The sequence below is a fragment of the Eptesicus fuscus genome, chromosome 4 (assembly GCF_027574615.1).
Source record: "Eptesicus fuscus isolate TK198812 chromosome 4, DD_ASM_mEF_20220401, whole genome shotgun sequence".
In the NCBI taxonomy this organism is placed as follows: domain Eukaryota; kingdom Metazoa; phylum Chordata; class Mammalia; order Chiroptera; family Vespertilionidae; genus Eptesicus; species Eptesicus fuscus.
Window position 1 is genome coordinate 11655284 of NC_072476.1, and position 20957 is coordinate 11676240.

Here is a 20957-nt window from a genome sequence, read left to right on the forward strand (position 1 = left end):
TCTCCCTTCCTCTCTGTTAAAAAAAAATCAATGAAGTATATTTTTTTAAAAAAAAAAAGAGACACGAGAGCTGGCTTCCTGTCTCTGCTGCCCTTCATGTGAGGACACAATGAGAAAACAGCCATCTGCCAGCCAGGAAGAAGGCCCCCCCGCAGACACCAGATCCGTCAGCACCTTGACCTTGGACTTTCAGCCTCCAGAACTGTGAGAAACAAATGTTTGTTGTTAAAGTCACCCAGTCTGCTGTAGCCGGTTTGGCTCAGTGGATAGAACGTCGATCTGCAGACTGAAGGGTCCCAGGTTTGGTTCCAGGCAAGGGCACACGCCAGGGTTGCGGGCTCGATCCCCTGCAGTGGGGGGGTGCAGGAGGCAGCCGGTCAATGATTCTCTCTCATCATTGATGTTTCTCTCTCTCTATCCCTCTCCCTTCCTCTCTGAAATCAATAAAAATATATTTTAAAAGAAGAAGAAGAAATAGCACGGCCAAGTACAAACTTTACACTGTACATGATTTCAAAAATAAATAAAATAAATAAAGTCACCCAGTCTACAGTATTTGTCATATCAGTTCATGCTAAGACACTCCCTTTTTATTTGTTTTGTTAAGGTGAAGTTCACATAACAAAATTAGCCATTTTAAAGTAAACAATTCAGTGCTTTAGTACATTCACAATATTGTGCCGCCAACACTTCTACCGAGTTCCACAACATTTCATCACCTCTGGACCATTAAACTAGACCCCCTTTGAAGAGCACACCTGATTAGATCAGGCCCACCCAGGACACTCTCCCTTCTGGCAACCTCAAAGTTAACTGACCGCTGGTCTCACGGTCTGGACTCTGGTTGTGGAGTGCAGGGAGCCTCCTCATGCAGGCGGGGTGTGCAGGGGGTCTAAGCTTGTCAGGGTGCAAAGTGGGGAGATGCACACAGCTAGGAAGAACATTGAATCACAGGAGTGACATCCATCAAATTCACACTCAGAAAGAGGGGATTTTACAGGACATCACACCAAGGTCTGGAAATCTTGAGCGCCATCTCATAATTCTGTTTACCATACCCATCCATCCAAGGGCCAACCCTGAGGAACTGGTTCCTCCTTCTGCTCTCAGCTGGCATCCACCTGAACAACTTCACACCACAGCACAGGTGTTGAGGGTCCGAGCCAGGGGCAGACAGACCTGGGTGTGTGTTTGCCAGCTCATGGTAACACTGGGCCCTTCTCAGCCTCAATTTACTCTTCTCTTAAGTGGGTATAATTAACATAGCTTCCTGATAAATAAAATAACATTGATTGAGCATTTGCCCGAGGCCAGCGCTGTGCTAAGTACAGTACTTAATTATTTTTAAGATTTTTTATTTCTTTTTTTAGAGAGAAGAAGAGAGGGGGGGGGAGAAAAAAAATATTGCTATGAGACTGAAACATTAGTTGGCTGCCTCCTACAAGTCCCCTACGGGGGCCAAGCCCACAACCCGGGCATGTGCCGTGAATCCAACCGGCAACCTTTTGGTGCATGGGAGGACACCCAACCAACTGAGCCACACCAGTCAGGGCCTAAGTACAGGACTTTAAATACATTCTTCTGTGCCTGGCAAATGCTAGCTGTCACTATTCTCGTTGGAATTGGCATCTGCCTCCTTTCCTTCTTTGCCCTTCTTTCTAATTCCCTGGGCTTCTGGGCTCTTTCTGGGCACACCATGAGGTGGTGAACTTCCTAGGGACAAAGGAATCTTGGGTTTGTTTCTTCTAGATCTTCTGGGCCTTGCCCACAAGTCTGTGGCTCCAGCAATGTTCTTCCTAGCTGTGTGCATCTCCCCACTTTGCACCCTGACAAGCTTAGACCCCCTGCACACCCCGCCTGCATGAGGAGGCTCCCTGCACTCCACAACCAGAGTCCAGACCATGAGACCAGCGGTCAGACAGTTTCCAGATGATTCTCCCCCAAAATTGGTGTGGTTGGCAGAGGAGTTCCTCTGCTGTACAGCCCCTCGATCTTCCGTCCTCACATGTAGGAGACAGGCTTGCCCTGCGGCAGTCAAAGCATTTGTCTCGGGATTGGCTTTCCATCAGATATCCCGTCCTTCCTTGTGAAAGAGGAAGAGAGTGATAGGATCTGACCTGCGGGCAGCTGTCAGGCCGGGCCAGCGTGACCCCCAGCGCTTGTGGCCGTCCGGGAGGGCTGGGATCAGAGAGACAGGGAGAACAAGATCTCCAATTGTTCTCTAATGCCCAACGCAGCTCTTGTTTTCCCCTTAATCAAAATCCTCGTGTATGAAATCCTCCTGGCAACAGTTTTGCATTAACTGTCTTGGTTGACTGACTTTTTGAACAGCTCTTCCAGGGAAAAGCGCATGCAATGTGGCTCAGATTAAGCCGAATGAAAGGAATTCCTTGGCCTCAAAGCTGGGGATTTGGCTCTGAGCCAGGGAAGGGTCCTTGGCCTCTTGTCTGAGGCCCTTGAAGTCTGGGCAGTGGCCTGGCTGGGGGTGTCATTGGAGCAATCTCATGTTCCTGGAAGGTGGGGCTGAACGTCCCAGGGCAGCAGGGCTCAGGTGCAGGGCCGTGGCCTGAAGCTGCAGTGCACACTTTGGAGGGTCTCCGTGGCTCCAGTGGCCTCTTTGTGATGCTCATCGCCCATCGGGTCATCGTGATGGTCATCATATAGACAGTCCCCAGCCAAACAGGCCTTCCAGGCATTCCTGACCAGGCTCTGCCCTCAGCCTGTCTGGAGATGCAGCCCTGGCAACCTTGCCCACAGTGTGGGCCCTGCCTCTGGACCCCAGCAGACTCACCAGCCTCCAGGAGCCATCATGGGCCTCCTCATGCCCACCCACTACCCCACCTGGGGCTTTGATCAAACCTCTTCTTTCCAGGCCAGCTTGCCTAGCCCAGACTGTGCCCCCTGCTTGTCCCACAGACCCTGGGACTCAACACCCCTGCCCTGGGCGCAGGTCAGAGAGTCTTTGAGGGGATGCAGGGTGGGGGGCATCAGGGCAGGGCAAGCCCCTGCCAGCCAGTCTCCCCAAGCCCGTGGGCCAGGAAAGGGCTGCTGCACCTGGCCGTTGGGCCCCGTGCCATGGACAGATGCCCAGCCCAGGGCCCCAGCAGCCTGGGACCCAGAATGTTCCAGAGCACCGTTCATGTCTGAGACAAACCCCCAGGGCGGGGGCTGTGGTTCACAGCTTGGCAAGGGGCCAGGGTTCCAAAAGGAACAGCTCCTGCCACAGAAGGACCTGAGGCTGGTGTTCATACTCTGTTCGGTTCTGCATTTGTCTGTTTGATATCCATTAATCACAGAGCAAACTACCAGCCAGACACGTTTGTTTATATTTCCTGGAGCCTATTCTCCACACCACCCCTTTACCTACCCTCACACACCACCCCAATATTGCCCTGCCCTAGACCCCCCAGGGCCTGGTACCAGACAACTAGGGACAGACCCTGAACCCCACCGTCACCGGAATGACTCAAACCAGCCAATCCGAAGTCTGTCCTGCCTTTCACTTCTTTCTCTCTGATGTAAAACTCTCCACTTCAGGCCCAGATAGAGTAACAGAGATTGGATTTACCCTTTGCCTGCAACAAGTGAAAAATGAGGCAAAACCTACAAAACAAAACAGTGGTTTTCAAACCCTCGGACAGCATAGGACAGGGTCACTGGGAGACGGGAAATAAGAAGGTGAGTCCTACCATCACCCTGGCTTGCTGCCCAGAGGTGGCTTCTAGGTTCAGGGAGGGGAACTGAGACCAAGTCCCATGATGAAGAGCCAGGGCACCCAGGGGAGCAAGGCAGTTCGACTCTGGCCTGGACGGCGTCCTGGAGAACTGAGCCACTCGTAGACTGAGCCCAGAGATCTGCACAGGGCCCCCCTCAACTGTGCAGCTGAGGACTGAGAGGTGCGGGTGTGGGAGGAACTGAGGCTGGGGCAGGATGTCGCCCCTCCCCCCGGAAAGAAGCAAAAGGACCCACCTCTGTTGTCACCTGGGGCGAGGAACAGCGCAGCTCCCAGCGGAGGAGTGGACTCCATGTGCAGTTTCCTCTCGCATCCTCTCACTGTTACACCCCAAACTGTTCCTCCCTGTAATCTCGTCCAATTACATTGTGGCTTGTGCATCCCTGACGAACCCTTCATGGAGAACTAATAAATACCTCCCAGAACCTTCTCTCTCTGACCCATCCCTCTACTGTTGAGTTTTCTCTTCACCTGAAGGCTGGCTCAGCTTCTACTTGTCACTCAAGCCCCTCTCATCTGTAGCCTGCCCCCCACCCCCACCCCCACCGCTCCCTGAATGGGACCATCTAAAGCTTGGAAGGGCTGTTGGATCTGGCTGGGGGACAGGGCCCAAATGGGACCATGGGGAGGATGGCCCAGCCCTGGGCAGAGGGGCCACCTTGAAGGAGGATGGGAAGCCACGTGCACATGATAAGGAGGGGAGTAGGGCGAACTGCTGGCACTCTCTGAAGACTCGTGCTAGGAAAGTACTTTGAGGCCAATCGGGTGGGATCCAGGTCCTGATGCCTCTCTCCAGCTTGTTACAAGGCCCCTTGGGCAGGGGTCTGAGGGGTTTCCAGGCCTGCAGAGTACACAGCCCACAGTGGAGAACACTGTGCTCACCCAAATGCACCTGCCTGTCCCATGGACCCCAGCCTGTACCAACCACAACCAAAGGCCTGGGGTGGGTGAGGGCCCCCAAGGTAGAGGAAGCCACCTCCCAGGTTTCCCCAAGCCCCTTCCTGGATGCCCAGGGCTGTGAGGACTCCAACCCCCACCTACTCCATTCCAGTCAGGCTAGGATAGGAGGGGTGGAGAAGGGGTCCCTGGCCCCTTCTCCTCCACTGGGCAGAACAGGAAGAGGGCGATTGAATCAGCACTTCTCACCCCTTCTGGTACTTTCCAACGTGGAAAACCCACTAAGCAGCTGGGGAAGCAATTTAGGGACTTTAATTAAAGGCTGATGAATCTCCCACAGAGCCCCACCCCCACACACAGCTGGGGGACCCACCACATCTGCCCTCAGTGTGTTCCGAGGTCCAGGCACTGGAGTTGGCGGTTAGGCCCAGTTTCCACTGAGGGGGGCGGTGGGGGGGGCGGGCGGTGAGCAGAATAAACCAGTTTACCCTTTCTACTCGTGGCTTCCAGAGTCTGCCTGGGTCCCAAAATCAAACAAACTAGTGGTTCCACAGCTCTGCACCCAAGAAGCTTCAGGAAGGGAAAGGTGGGTTGCATCGGCAGGCTCAGGAAAGGGACTCTAGGTGTAGGGAGGAAATAAGCCCAGAGAACTCAGCCGCCCTGTGTGCACCTCCTGACAGGGGCAGAAGCTGAGGGCTGCGATAGCACACAGGTGTTGGGGGGCGGGGGGCACACTTCAGCGGGCTTGATAGCTGCAATCAGGAATCTGGTCTTCATTCTAGAAGCAACAGGGCGGGGGGAGAAGATCGGAGTGTTTTAAAATAATGGGATCTGGCTCGCTCTGAAGGCACCCCTCTGATCACCACGCATGCAGACTACTCATTGGCGAACAAAGAGGTGCCAGGGAAACAGTGAGGGACCCATGAAGCCATCCAGGCATGAGACGTCAGACATTTGGACAAGGGTGTGTCCAGGGAAAAGAAAGATGCATGGATCAGGCTGGGAGCTGGGGCAGGGCCAGGGCTACCCTGCTTTCCCTCCTGCCCCTGCCAACCAGGGCAGGCTGCCACGCCATCCGTAAGTGGGGCCCCAGCATAGGGAATGGGGACAGAGCTGTCAGGCACAAGTGCTCGCCACCCAGCAGGGATTCCAAAACACAGCACTCTCATTACTGTAAATTGGCCCAAGATGGGGAGGAGGCTATGTGTACATCTCACCCCCATCTGCCCCCATCTCTACCACAGTTCCACCAAGGCGACTTGGGACCAGCCCACAGCCCTGCTCCTGGCTTGCTCTGGATGGTTGGCCTAGAAGACAGTACTGGCCCCTCAAGGCAGCTCCACACTTCCCGCTCCCCCAGGCCCACCCACTCCTCTGGGTCCAGAACTAGGAGGGCATGGGACAGGTCTCCTGGCTGCTGGAGACAGATGTCCCCATTTCCCTCCCCACCTTCTGCTGAGGCTCTTCTCATACACCAACATCAACTGAACTCAAGTCCACACCATGGTGGGCCATGTGACGAAGTCAGTGGCCATGGTGATTGGTGGGGCCACTAGCCAAAGAGGAGAGTGATGACTGACAAGCTGCTACTCCCCTCAAAATCCTCCCTCATTCTGACCCTGGGGCCCAGGACAGGGTGTGGCTCAAGTAGCCCAGGGTGGAAAGACCCACTTCAGAGTCAAGGATATGGTACGGCCCTAGCCAGTTTGGCTCAGTGGATAGAGCATTGACCTGTGGACTGAAGGGTCCCGGGTTCAATTCCCAACAAGGGCATGTACCTCGGTTGTAGGCTCAATCACTGGCCCTGGTCGGGGCTTGTGTGAGAGGCAACCAATTGATGTCTCTCTCTCACGTCGATGTTTCTCTCTGTGTGTCTCTTCCACTCTCTCTAAAAATCAATGGAAAAATATCCTCCGATGAGGATTAACAACAACAACAAAGATATTAAATAAATAAACAAAGTTGCTTATTAAAAAAAAGGATATGATATGGACCCAAGGCCTGGATGCAGAGGCCACTGCCAGATCTACAAGGGCCCCGGAAGCCTGGGTGTGCCAAGCCTGGGCCTAAAGGGTCCTGGAGGTTATCAGTGCAACTGGTAGCTACCTGGCAGACAGCACTGTGGCCAGGAGCAGTTAACAGTCATTACTGAGGGGACCGGCATTCCCAGGGTTAGAGAGGTAGACACGCACCCCAGCCTGCCTCAGTCTGCCTGACTAGGTTAGGAGCTGAGCAGGCAGCTGGGCTGCAGATGAGCCTTTATTCCTGCCCATCCCCACCCTCCAGGAAGCTGGGTAAACACAATAGAACTGGGACAATGAGGGCCTGGGGCCTGTGGTATGGGCAGGGTCTGGTGAATGGGACCTGTGACTTGCCTGTGGTAGGCAGTGCAGAGCTGTGTGAGGACCTGATAGGAGGCTGTTAGACACACATCCCCTGCACACAGGAGTCACCTCACACTCACTGTGCAGCAACCCCACAAGGTCTCCAGGAGGGAACGTCCACTGGGCAGTAGGATGTCAAATTAGCTAAAGTCATGGGTGCAGCCCAAAGAGTTGGGCAGACCCAGCTTTACTCCTGCCCCACCTCTCAAATGGGTAACCTGGGGCCTCAGTTTCCTCATCAGGAACATGGGACAACCCAGCTTGTTGTCTCAGGGCTGAGAAGAGAGCTCTAGGATGGCCTTCAGAGTCACCAAAGCTATGCTGTGTGTCCCTGCGCAGGCCCTAAATCTCCCTGAGCCTCAGTTGCTCATCTGTGACATGTGGCCAAGCATACCTCCAGGGGTATATACCAGTAAGTATCAAGTTTAGACCTCTTCTGGCACTCTAACAAAGCCCGCTAGCTCGCGTTAGCTGGTATGATTATCATTTCCCTGGGCAGTGGCACCTCCAGCCCCCACCCTCCAACCGTCAAGGTCACATGAAAGAACACAGATCCAAACTTTATTTCTTAAATAGTTCTCTCTACCCAGCATGTGCACACAGCCTGCTTTGGCTGGGTGACAGGCATAAATTAAGGTTACTGAGTATCCCCAGACAGGGCGTGGGCTGGCCTGGCCGCTCAGTCCCAGCCAAAGTCCTGGCCGATCATCTGGTAGAACTTTCGGTTGAAGGGCTGGTAGAAGTCCCGCAGACGCTGGACCACTGCCTCAGGCACCCGGGGGTGGGGCCGGCCCTTGGACTTGCCCAGGCAGCGGGGGCGGCTGCTCCCCTGGGCCTTCTTGAGGCAGGGGAAGCCCTTGGTGGCATTGAAGTAGAAGTGCTTGTCCGTGACGACCCTTTTGAGGCCCAGGAAGTCCTGCACTCGGCCAACTTCTCCAGCCGGGTCACTGACCAGGCGCTCACCGCTGACAAACAGGAAGTGGGACAGAGGGAAGTACCGAAGCCAGTTGTCCAGGTGCTGGGCGTAGAGGCCGATGCGCACTGCACTCCAGGCCGTGTCCACGGGGCCCAGGCCGTGGCGGAAGGCCAGGGCTCGGAAGCTGGGCAGGCCCGGGGTCTTGGAGAGCGTCTGGGCGTAATCGGAGATGGCCCGAGTCACAGGGTTCCGAACCACCACGATCAGCTTCGTGTCCGGGGACATGCTGTGGATGCGGTGAGGGGCCTCGAGAGTCACGAAGTAGCTGGGAGTCTTCTCGATGGTGATCTGCCCGTCCAGGGTGCGTGGCATCAGGCTCCTGCGGGTTGTGTGGAATGAGAGGTGGGCATGAGAGGGTGCTGGTCCCCTCAAGCCCTCCCGTTATAGACCAGGCCCAGTGACCCGAGATTCACTTCCCGCTCCCCCAGGCCCACCCACCTAAAGTGCCAGATGGGCAGCCTGGGAGGTGGGTTGAGAGCACCCACCCTAGCACAGGCCAACACGGGGGGACTGTCCTGGCAGGCTGCCCACTCTAGCTAGATTGCCTCAACCCAGACACTGCTGTGCCTCTCACCCCTAACCAAGCACCAATAGGGCCAGTGGCCTGGACTTGTCATCCGCAGGGCTCTGCCCACCTCCCCACCTCAAAGGCCCCTCCCTGCACTGTAATTACTCCAGGTCACACTTTCGTTAAATGGCTGAAGTTGGCCCCTACGTTAGGCCATTCATTATTGACAAGTGTCCCAACAAAGGACAGCTGTTCTTTTCATTCCCTCCCCTGCATAGCCCCTGCCCCTCCGATTACAGCCTGCTAATTCTCATTGACCTGGGCCCAATTCCAATGCTGAAAGCCTCCAGCAGAGCCCAGCACATTGGGGAACAGTGAGTGAGGTGGCCTGAGGACCCATCCCAAGAGCTCAGCAGTCAGGGCCTCCCAGACCTGGCTCGGACCCCAGAGTGCAAGGCCGTGACTGCAGCATTTCTGATGATTCCTCTCATTCCTCTCATTCTGACGAGGGGAGTGGGGCACTGACCAAGGTTCCGGGAGAGTTGGCTGATGACAGCCCCCTGGCTGCCCCAAACTTGGGGAAGCCCCTCCCACGCACCCCACTGGGCAGGCCAGGTACCCTGAGCAGTTTCCCAAGGTCAAGCCTCACCTGCCAGCCAGGTACTGCAGACAGGCGGGCAGGGTGTGGCAGGGCCAGCTGAGCAAACAGCTCCAAGGGCAGACCTGAGAGAGGGCTGGAAACTAGGTCAATGGAGGCAGAGCCTGTGGGATCTGTGCCTTCAGAGCGGGCAGCCTCTACCCAAGGCCCTACCCTGCCTCCAGTCCTCTGAGGGGACTCCCCCTACCCCCACTGGCAGCCTCCTGGTCTGGCCCCAGCCAGGACGCGATACACAGGGCAAGTTCAGCTTTCATCCAGCCTGCACCCAGCCTAAGAGACCCCCAGGCAGGGCCCCAGTTTCCTCTTCCTCCTTAGCCCCAATGAAACTCAAACTGGGTGAACACACAGGTGTGCAGACCCACATGCTGAGGTGCTTGGCTTACAGCATGCTTGGGGTGAATCCCAGGCGTACCAGTGGCTTCCTGACATCACCCACGGGCTCAGGGGAGATGGGTAGGTTGATGGTCTTCAGGCTCTGGGAGCTTCCCTCACCCCCTGAAGGCCCTGGGCAGAGCTGGACTACAGAAGTCACGGGAAAGGGAGGGATGACAATTCTGTTTCCCCATCATGGTGACAAAGTAAGCTGGAATCTCCCTCCAACCCACTCACTGCCCCATTTGATAGGCAGGCACACTGGCGCTCAGAGAGGGAGTGGAAAGCTCGGGGGAGGGGTGGACACTGACCACAGCCCTCCCACCCCTGGGCTGCAGCAGCTGGAAGCGGCAGTGTCAGCTTGGCTTCTGCTCCCAAAGGCCCTGCACCCATGCCCTGCCTTGTGCCCTGGGAATACGGGCACCCAGCCCTCCAGGGATAAGTTCAGTGAGACCTCGGGTGTTAACAAGGACTGAGGCCGGGGCTGCAGCCTGGAGTAGCCAGCTCAGGGGATTCCCTTTTCCTCAAGAGGGAATTAGAAGAAGGGGCGTCCCCCGCACTGGACCTCACTGCTGAGACCCACGAAGAGAAGCCTGGGCTGGGACAGACGGACTGCCAGGTGTGTCAGAAGTCATTGCCCTCCCTTCATTGCCCTCCTCAGGGAAGGAGCCAGCCCTGATTACTCCTGGGCCCTCCCCTCCCATCTTGGACACCCCCTCCCCATCCCTTTCTTCCCCCAGGCACCAAGTGACCCCAGAATCACATCCTCTTTCCCCTCCCAAACTGGGCACTTTGGGTTCGGAACACCCCCCACCACCACCACCCCGCACTCCTGCCTGAGGGAAGGGAGCTGCAAGGAAGGACACCAGGGACGTCAGAGGAGCAGGGGGGAGGTGCTTCCGGAACCCTGTGGAAGGGGGATGGGAATGGGGATGGACTGCAGATTTTCCAGGCCCACTCCTGCTACAAACCAGCTTTGAGAGCTGAGATCTTTGGGACCAATTACTCATCCTCACCCGCCCTCAGAAGCCTGTCCTGGCCAGGATATGGAGGAGGGTGGGGACGGAGGTTTGGGGTCGTGGGGTGCAGACAGGGGAGGGGATGAGAGGAACGGGATTCTGACCTCCACACAGCAAACATCTGACAAGTTGTTCCCGGACCCTCCCTGTTCATCTGGTCTGCATTTCCCTGTGGCTTCCATCCAGCCCCAGACTACTCTCCCTCCTTGGTCTCATCCACCCTTAGGTCTCACATCTCTCCTGGGCCCCAGCCAGCCAGGCCTGGTTCTGAGCAAAAGCTATTTAGGGTTCCTGTGTGGATCCATAGGGGGTGGCGGTGGGGGTGGGGCATTGGTCCCCAGCCACAGGAGCTTCTCCTGGGATAACACAGGGAGAAAAGCCCTACAGAAGCCCAGGTCCCTCCCCCACATACTCAGAACCCCACTCCCTCATTAGCCCCAGGAGCCAAGGGGGTTTCCCCACCTGCACCCCTCCTATCTCCTCTCGCTTTTCCCAAATACTAAGGTCAAAGTATAGCCCCACCTGCCCCCCAGACAAGATAGCCCTCCTGATGAGACCTTGGAGTGCTTGTCTGCCAAACAGAAGATGCTCAGTGAGTGAATGAGTAGATGAGAAAACGCTGACTGAGTGTGGGGGTACTTGGAGGTCACAACCCCCAAGATGGAGGACCCTCAAGAGTCTGAGAAATGGGCTAACTGAAGCCCAGTTAGAGGGAAAAGTCTGGCCAAGATTAACTTTGGGCAGCCCAGAACCCTCCTGCCAAGGCCATGGGAAGGGCCAGGGTCACTGCCTGAAATGAGGTCAGTCACAGCCCAGTGGGGATGGGTGTCCCAGAAACTCAGCTGGGGGTACTGGCCGCTCCTCCTTTACTCACCACCCAAAGCAGGGCTCTGCACTCCTGGGGGCTCAGCCCAGGGTCCTGAGAGCGAACACCACCAGGCCGTGCCCAGGGGCTGGGCACCCTCTTTGCAGCTGGGGAAGTGGGGTCCCATTTTCAGAGGTTCACCGCACACGCCGAGCAGGTTGAAAGAGAAAAAGGGCCAGAGGCACCGGACACCTGTGAGCACACCAAGCCGCCTGTACATGTCAGCACGTGGCCACATGTGCTGGGTACTCTGCACCACACTCTATCGCGTGTCCTGAGAATTCAGGTAGGAACAGCACCCAGCCCTCTGGGAATAAGTCCAGGGAGACAGACCCCTTGGAGGCCACTCCAGAAGCTCAGCCAGCTCAGCTCCTGCACCAGCCAACGAGGGGTCGGCTCTAGCCAGCCCAGAGGGACAGCTCCAGATTAAAGGGTCAAGGCCACCAGGACTGACCCTCTGCACCCGCCTCCCCCTCCCGGTGGAAGTGGCTCTAAAAATAAAAAGAAAGTCCCTTCTCTACCAGAGCTAGACTCGCTCCTGAATCCCCTGGCTCCCATCCCTGGTTTCCGAGAAACCCCAGAGCTGAGGATCTGACCTCCAGGCTGGGTCTCGTGCCTACTGCCTGTCAGGCCCTCATCCTCCCCAGACCTGTCCCTCGGAGCTGGAGCATGCACCCGGGAGCCTGGAAGGGGCCTCAGGCTTCCTGACTCTTTGAGAACCCTTTTAGGGCTAAACCCAGCCTAGCCTCCCCTGCAGCCTCCCATTAGCCCAGCTCAGTGTCTCCCCCAGCTTCTTGTAGTCAAAGTTCTTGGGATCAGTGTGGACTCTGAGGTTTGTCCTCCACCGTCCCACCCCTTCCACTCCCCTCTCCCCCCACCTCCGCTTCTCTGTCCTCTCCACAGCAGTAGGTATTAGAGATGCTTTGGGGTGCCAGTGGCACTGTCAGAGTGGGTAGCGGTCTCTCGGAGTTCTGACACCAGAATTCAGCCAGTTGGATTCAAGGATGGACTCACCGCCCTCCCACCACCACTCAACTTCCTGAGGATCCCCTGATAGCAGCAACCCTTGAGAGCTCAGGAGCTAGAACCCCTGTTTCACTGGGGCTCTTCCAAACCCATGAGTGGTTTTTAAAGCAAAAGGCAAAGAAAGCAAATGGGGATGGAGGTGAGGAATCTGGGTACAGAGAAACTAGTATACCTGGAGAGTGTGGGTTCTGCTACCCCCAACTCCCCACTAATTCACCAGGTGGCCTTGGGCAGGGTCCTCTCTGTCCCATGGAGGCTGGTCCCAAGCTGGGGCTAAGGTGAGAGCTTCGGGGAGTGGGGAGACTCACTCTCCATCTACAAGCTCTCATTTCCCCCACAGGAAGGGACAGGGCAGGTGGCAAACTTGTGTGCAACTGAGGAGGCTGCAGGCAGTGCCACCTCAGCCCCGAGGGGATAGGTGCTCCCCCACATTCCACACCGTACCCCAAGGCCGTCCCCGGTGGGACAGGAAAGCTACAGAGCGCCATGACGTGAAGCTGGGGTCCTAATTCCCACCCTTGGGCACTGACTCAAAGGCACATCCTTCCTCCTTCTGCCCAGACTTCCTCCAGACCCTCAGGACCCCCGAGGATTCCTCTTCCCAGGATCAGGAGTGTGGGAGGCAGACACTTTCTGGGAGACCGCCCCTTCTAAGGGTAACTGGCCAGCAGGGGAGGGCGACTGAGCCTGATGAATTTCTAACGCTCCTCAAACCCCGCTAGCCTGAAACTACTTCTCAGCTGGGATCGCACTCCCTCCCCCCAGTCTTGCTGAGACCCCTCAGCGGCCTCAACCAAGGCTTTCTTTCCCTGGAGTTTTCAAAGTTTCTGGGAGCTCCCGGCCGGTGACCAAGCCTCGCCCGCCCCCGCCCCCCAACCCAGGTTGATCATACCCTGCGATGCCTCTCCCTGCCTCGACCCCTCCCTGCCTCGACCCCGGTGGTACCCCAGGGGCGCACCACATGTTTCCCGGAAGGCACCGGCCAGGGCGCGCACGGAAGCGGATGGGACCGAAGGACCCGGCGCTCACCGGTACCAGGCGAGGCCGCGCTCGTACCACCTGTCGAAGAAGTGGGGCTCCGAGCCGAGCGCGCGGACGTCGGGGTGCAGGCGCAGGAACTCCAGGAGGGCGCGCGTGCCGCCCTTCTTCACGCCCACGATGAGCGCCTGCGGGAAGCGCCGGCGGCCCGGACCACTGGCCACCGGCAGGACTGGCGCCCCCGGCCTGCGGGCGACGCAGGGAGGCTCAGCGGGTGCGGGGGCCGGCATGGGGACGCGGGAGGCCGGCGGGCAGTGGCCCGGGAGGGCGCAGAGGCAGTAGGCTCCCAGCACCAGCGCGGCGAGTAGCAGAGGCGCACGGGGCGCCCGCAGCGCAGCCCCCGGCCCTGCCCCCGCGCCCTGGCCGCACCCGGCCCCACCGCCCAGGCCGCCGCTACCTGCCATCCGGCCGCACCGCGCCCAGGCCCGGGAGCGGGGGCTGCAAGAGGGCGCGCATCACGGTCCGCGCCGTGGTCAGCCCGCGGCGCCGGGTTTTGCTCTGCGTCCAGCCTCTCCACCGTCCAGGAGCGGGCGCAGGGAGGGGCCGGGGGCGGGAGGCCCCGCCCCGAGCAGAGGCCCCGCCCCTCCTAGGCCACTGTCCCACCCGGTCCACACGAGCACCCACAGACGTCGCGGCGTGAAACCCTGGACGCGTCCGCTGGGAGACGCTGGGCTCCAGACCTCTCGGCCACAGGTCTTCACCCTTGCCCTCGGGATGGGGCAGCGGCGGGTCGGGACGCAGGGCAGTGACAGGGCTGCCCCGCGGGCCCCAGCACTAAGTCTTAGAAGGCGGATCCCGCCCCTCGCCAACCAGGTTGGCGTGGCAGGTGCGATAGCTGAGCAAGTGAGCCAAGGAGGCGCACACCTGGGCCCTAGTGCACCAAGGAATGGGGCCCTGCAGCAGAAATGGGGCACACCTCGCTGCCAGTCGGCTTGCCATTCATCAGATTCACAGCCCTGGTGGCTGGAGAGGGCTAGCCAAGTATGATTATCATTTTATTTTATTTTTAAAATGTTTTATTTTTATTGATTTCAGAGAGAAAGGGGGAGAGAGAGAGAGAGATAGAAACATCAATAATGAGAGAGAATCATTGATCGGCTGCCTCCTGCACGCCCCACGCTGGGGATCGAGCCTGCAACCCAGGCATGTGCCTGTCTGGGAACAAACCCAGGACCTTTCAGTCCACAGGCTACGCTCTATCCACTGAGTCAAACCTTCCCGGGGCTATGATTACCATTTTAGAGTGGGGAAGACAGGAAGACAGGTTCAGTGAGGACAGGTGTCTTGCCCAAGGGCCCAGTGAAATTCAGACGTCAGTCTCCTGATCCTTCTGTAGTATCACATCGTCTGTCTATGTAGCCTGGTCCACCAGGTGTCCCCTGGGGGTGTTGGCCCTGATGCTGGCAGTGGCTCCTATTGGAGATCTGAAGACTCAGGAGACCTGTGCTAGGGGAACGAGGAGGAGGAGCCAGGTGCTGTCCTAGGAGCTCCCTCAGAGGGGCAGAGAGGTTCCGGGGTTACTCACAGTGATGGGAACTGTGCGCTGGACACTGTGCAAGAGTGTTATGTACCCCTAAGTTCACTGAACCACCAGGACAGGACAGAGGAGGAAGGCTGAGAGGACAGCGGGCTCTGAGAGACTGAGCAACAGCCCCAGGTAGAGATGGACATGGACCCGTGTCCTCTCTCCACTCCTGTCCCAGCCCAGCCTTCCTGGCTACATGGTCAGCCAGCCTCTCCAGCCGATACCCAGAGGTCTCTGTCGGTTTTGCTCATTAGCGGCATCTGGGCAAGTCCCAGCCGCCTGGGGCGCGCCTCCGAGGGGCAGGGGAGCCTCCATGACCCACAAATATTTCCAGAACTCCCACAGAGGCAGCCCCGTCCAGAAGGGGCTCTGCAGAGCTAATGGGGTGAAGACCATTGACTGGGGCCCCAGCCCAGGTCCCAGATGCCAGGCCTGCACCTGCTTGTCAGGGCAAGACTTAGCCAGGAACCGCGTAGGCGGGGTGTTGGCACAGTAGTGTCTGGGGTGCATGCTGGCACACGCAGGGTCAAAGTACATAAAACGGGATTTGTCCTAGACAGGGTGGTTCTCCTTAGAGCTCTCCTGGTGCGGTCTCACTCCGCCCGCAGCACCCACCCACAGTCCCAGCAGCCGCCACTCAGGGCTCCAAATTCCAGCATTAAACCCTGGTGGCCCCTCCGTCTCGCTGCCTCAAACCAGGCATTGTCATTTCCACCTTCTAGCCTTTGCTCACACTGTTTCTCTTGCTGAGAATGTCTTTTCCTTAGCCACCCCCCAACACACACACACACACACACACACACACACACACACACCTGCTTGAAACTGTTCCAGAAGGAATTTGCCAAGAACAACAGGACACTGAATGCTCTGGGGGCAAGGGGATGACATCCAGGAACAAGAGTCTTGGCTTGGAGACTTTGGCAACTAATCCCCTCCCTCCACCCACCATATGTCTCTCAGGTGGGGGGGGGGGGTGCAAATGTGGTGACACCCAGGGTGTCAGCCTTGGAACGTTGTTCACCAGTGTTGCCCCAGTACCTGACAGAGCCTGGCACCCAAGGGGCACTCAGTAATGGCCACTGGTGGGAGGATGTGAATGGGGAGGGTTAGGTCTGCGCCAACAGGAGCCAGGCCAAGAGACGCTGTGAGAGTTTAAGAAATTTTATTACATTTTCTCACAGCGGGCTGAGACCAGTGTGTCGATGTCGGCGCCGAGGGAGTGTCTATATTGTCTTGTATACGGGGGCTGGGTCAGGTTGCACCAGCAGCTGGGGGTGAGGGGGGCTGCCTGCACAACAGGACGCCCTTGGAAGATAGTAGGATATCTGGTGGGCACCCAACTCGGTCAGGCAAAGGGAAGTGCCCGAGTGGGCGGGCTGGGGAGCGTATCTTAAATTCTGCAGGTGCAGGCCGTTTGCTTTAAGCTATGAAAAAAACGTGTAACAGTATTTCAGAAAACATGTCCAAACAGGAGAGGCCAGGAGCAGTACATCCGAACAGGGAGGTCAAGGACGGTTTCCTGGAGGGGGTGAAGATCAAGCGAGGGGCAGGAGGACCGGATCCCAGTTGTCGTGGGGAAAGGCCCAGCAGGAGAGGAGGGGGTGGAACTGGGGTAGAGTCCGAGGCCCATCCTGGTGTAAGAGGGAGCAGCCCTCGGCATCCAGCCTTCCTAGCCCTGCCTCCTAGCACTTGGCCTCGGGCTCCTACCTCCTGGAGCCTCTAGTTCCTTCTAGGAGACCTCAGTCTTGACTCTGAAGTAACAAGCTTCATTGAAATGTAATTCCCACACCATGCAATTCAACCACTTAACGAGCAGAATTTGGAGGTTTTTAGTATATTCGCAATATTGTGCAACCATCACCACGATCCATTTTAGAACATATTCATAACTCTAAAAAGACGTTTCATACCCATTAGCAGTCACTTCCCTTTCTCCCCTCCCCGGCCCCGAGCAACCACTAATCTACTTTCTGTTCCTAAGGATCTGCCTGCTCTCCACATTGCATATCAGTGGAACCTACAACATGTGACCTTTTGTGTCTGCTTCTTTCGCATAGCATGGTGTTTTTGAGGTCCATTCCTATCGCAGTGTGTGTCAGGGCTTCGTTCCTTTTTAGGGCTAACATCCCACTCTATGGATGAACCACATTCTGTTTATGTATTCCTCAGTTGATGGACCCTTGGGATGTTTCCACCTTTTGGTTATTGTGAACAATGCTGCTGTGAACATTCATTTACAAGTCTTTGCATGAACATGTTTTCTTTTTCTTGGGTGTATAGCCCGGAGTGGAATTGCTGGGTCAGACGGTAACTGTGTTTAGCCTTTTACAGAGTCTTTTTGAAGGTAAAACTTGAGAACTTGAGAAACTGCCTCTTCGTGCTCCTCACGCACAGGGTTGCTGCCTCCCCCTTCCCAGGATGTCTGAGTGGCTCCTCCACTCTGTCTCTGCTCTCCCTTGACCTCGGGTCCAGCCCTAGCTCCCCTCTGGCTCCCTCCTGTGTGACCTAGGGACAATGGATTCCCCTTTCTGAGTCACATGGTGAAAGTGACTTTGGGGCCCCAAAAAAAGACCAGGCCATGAGGGCATCCTAAGAAGGTACCCACATCCTGCCCTGTCTGATCAGGGCAGAAAACATGTTCGCAAGTCCCTCTGCCCAATAGGATCTCCCCAGGGACCCTCGACTGTGAGGGTCCAAGATGGCCGGAGCTCAGTTCTCCTCTCCCTTTATCTGGACCCTCTGCCCGCACAGGATGGTCAGGAAGAGGTCCATCTGTCCATCCTCCTTAGGCCAGCCATCAGATGTGCATATAGTCAGGTTCGATGTGGTGGCCCATTGGCCAGGAGGAGGGAAAGTTTGGGAGAGAGGAGAGCTGAGCTGCTCAGGCCACTGGGCCAAGTAACCACCATCCCTGGGGGAGATGACAAAGAGGCCAAGAGCACAGGGGGACAGAGAGGGCAAGTCTAGGGAGGGAAGCCTGGGGGGCAAGATCATGGTGGGAGGAAGGCCCAACCTAACCCACAAAGCCGTGACCCAGCTGCCCAGCTAGGCATCCCCTTCACAGACTATAATTACTTCTTTGTAGGTGATTTTGATCCCCGTCTGTCTCCTCCACCTACCCATGAACTCTACAAGGGCAAGGACAGGGTTAGTCTTGATCCCTTCTCCACACCTACCATGATGAGTGCTCATGGATTTGCTGAGTGACCGTGTGTGTGTGTGTGTGTGTGTGTGTGTGTGTGTGAGAGAGAGAGAGAGAGAGAGAGAGAGAGAGAGAGAGAGCACAAGACTAAGAGAGTCTATGTGTATACTCCTTTCCCATGCCCCTCTCTACCTTTTTACCAGCCTGTCCCCAAGATGGGCACCCCCAGCCAGGGTACCCACAGGCAGCAGGGCTGGATGTTCAAGAAGCTGCATCCCTCTGGAAAATAATTAATAACCACCTCCCTGGGAGGCAGCTGGGGGAGATTTCACACTTGAGGGGCTTCCAGGAACTTCCTCCCCTAGAACCACACCCTCACCCCCAGACCTACTCCCAGAGCCTGCTGGAATTCCAAGGGGAGGGGGCTGCAGCCAAGGGCTGGCCCAGCTGTCCTTGATTTATGTGGGGTTTTTCCACTTTGGATGCCATATTTGCCGGAGCGTATAGACTCTATAGAGGATGTGGTTTCCTCCCAGAGAGGGGTCCCTAAGAGATGTCTAACCCACCTACCTCACCCACCCCAGAGCCCACAGTTCCTAGTTCTCCCTGGTAGGGAACACGGTGGGGATCAGGAGCCCATCCCTGGGGCTGGAGACAGCCCCACAGCACAGTGCTGACAGCAAAGGCTTTGGAACTTGCTTTATGTCCAGCTCTGCCCCCCACCCCCGACCCAAGCAGGTGACCTTGGCAGGAAAGTGAGTCTCTGACCTCACTTTCCTACTTTATAAAACAAAAGTAATACGCCTCTCTGGGTGCCCAGCCCCTAAGCTCTTCATGAGAAGGAGGCAGTGGACATGTTTCAGTGACCCGGCACAAAAAGGGGTACCCTTGAAGCTGCTCCCACCCTAGGAGACCTGAGTACTTCATAATTCGCTCTCCTGGGTCTCCAAGTGGCCAGCCAGCCTAGCCTGCCAGAACCCAGGTCTTGTTCCTGGTGACCAGCTAGACCTGGGGACACTGTGGCATTGAAGGGTTTGCCATGGGAGACAAGATTCCCAGTGTCAGGAGGGACACATGAAAAGGTTCCCTTAGCCAGGAGTTAGGAGAAGGGAGGCCTCCTCCAGCTCAGTAGCCACCTGGAGCGGCCGCACACCTGCAGGAAGCCTGCCTGGGCTGTAGCGTTTGCTAGAAAGAGCCAGATCCCTCTCCTGTGCGGGGATGGGCCCCAACTTGCAACTCCATTCTTTTCCCTTGGATCTTCCTGAGGGATCAGCACAGAGGGCCACTGCCCCTGGTCCAAGTAACCACCATCCCTGGGGGAGATGACAAAGAGGCCAAGAGCACAGGGGGACAGAGAGGGCAAGTCTAGGGAGGGAATCCTGGGGGACAAGGTCATGGTAGGAGGAAGGCCCAACCTAACCCCACAAAGCCATGACCCCGCTGCTCAGCTAGGCATCCCCTTCACAGACTATAATTACTTCTTTGTAGGTTATTTTGATCCCCGTCTGTCTCCTCCACCTACCCATGACCTCTACAAGGGCAGGGACAGGGTTAGTCTTGAACCCTTCTCCACACCTACCATGATGAGTGCTCATGGATTTGCTGAGTGACTGAGCGAGGGCAGGGGCCAGGCCCCAGGATGCTTTCAGGAGGCACTCAGCTAGACCTGCCCATTCTTCTCGCCCACCAGCCTGGCCCAGCTCAGTTTACTACAATGCAGAAATCCTTCTAGGCTGGCAGTCCCACCTCTGCAAGAGGGAAGGGCTGGTAAGAGCCTTCATCCCCAAGGTGAGTTTAAAGGAGCAAGAGAAGAGGGTCGCACAGAAACAGAACTCTCAGCCCGCACCCCAATCCCCCCTCCCCTAGCTTCACAGCTCCAAGCCAGGCCTCTGAGAGTAGAAGCCCCTGAGCATCATGGGAAAGTCTGGGTATTATTCAAATGGCCCCACATCGGGCCACTGGGGCTCCGGGCCAGGTCTGTTCATCCATGCCCTGGTGAGGGGCCCCAGGGACTGGAAGGGGACTGTGAGCACATTCCATCAGAAGCAAGGGGCCTGCCTGGCAGGTGTGGCTCAGTGGTTGAGTGATGACCTATGAATCAGGAGGTCACAGTTCCATTCCCTGTCAGGGCACATGCCTAGGTTGCAGGCTCAATCCCCAGTAGGGGGTGTGCAGGAGGCAGCAGATCAGTGATTCTCTCTCATCATTGATGTTTCTATCTCTCTCTCCCTCTCCCTTCCTCTCTGAAATCAATACAAATATACGTTAAAAAATATTTTTAAAGCAAGGGGCCTGAATCAGGCTCAGGAACCCCATGCTCCACAGAGGACATAGGACCATGTGAATGTGTGTATGAACAGGCAAGAAAACGGAGTTTCAGAGGCCTGCCACCAGGCACCAACCACTGTCCCCCCGGTGTGGAAAGCCCGAAGTTTGAATCTCCCCGTACACCAATGACCTACTTCCAGGAGCAAGGCTAGCCTGGCAGCAGACAAGACACCTAGGAGGGCTGCACTCCATCCCCCTTCAGTTCCAGGGAAGCACCCCACCCCACAGTTGGCCAGACAGACATACAGACAGGTGTAGCTCAGTGCACAGGAAGACCCAGGACCCAGAGCCCAGGGCCCATCGTCTTGGGGCAAGGGCCTCAAACTCCTTGTCCCTTCCCAACAGGGTGCTCCCTACGTTGAAGCTTCCTGCTCTGACATCAGTACCTTCAAAATTCACCTCCACTCTCTCCTCAGAGAACAATGACCCCACCTGTGTCCCCTATTCAGGTAATTGCTGTCCTCCCTCTGATTCTAGCTCCCC

At 56.8% G+C, this 20957-nt stretch overlaps 1 protein-coding gene across 1 annotated transcript; it reads right to left on the bottom strand.

Moving 5' to 3' along the window:
• Nucleotides 1-7606: 7606 nt before the first annotated feature.
• Nucleotides 7607-13880, bottom strand: HS3ST6 (heparan sulfate-glucosamine 3-sulfotransferase 6). Its single transcript, XM_008146391.3, has 2 exons — nucleotides 13468-13880; nucleotides 7607-8309 (listed from the first exon to the last, which is right to left on the bottom strand). The coding sequence occupies exons 1-2, from the start codon at nucleotides 13878-13880 to the stop codon at nucleotides 7694-7696; spliced, it is 1029 nt and encodes a 342-aa protein (XP_008144613.1). The 3' UTR covers nucleotides 7607-7693.
• Between the last annotated feature and the right edge of the window lie 7077 nt (nucleotides 13881-20957).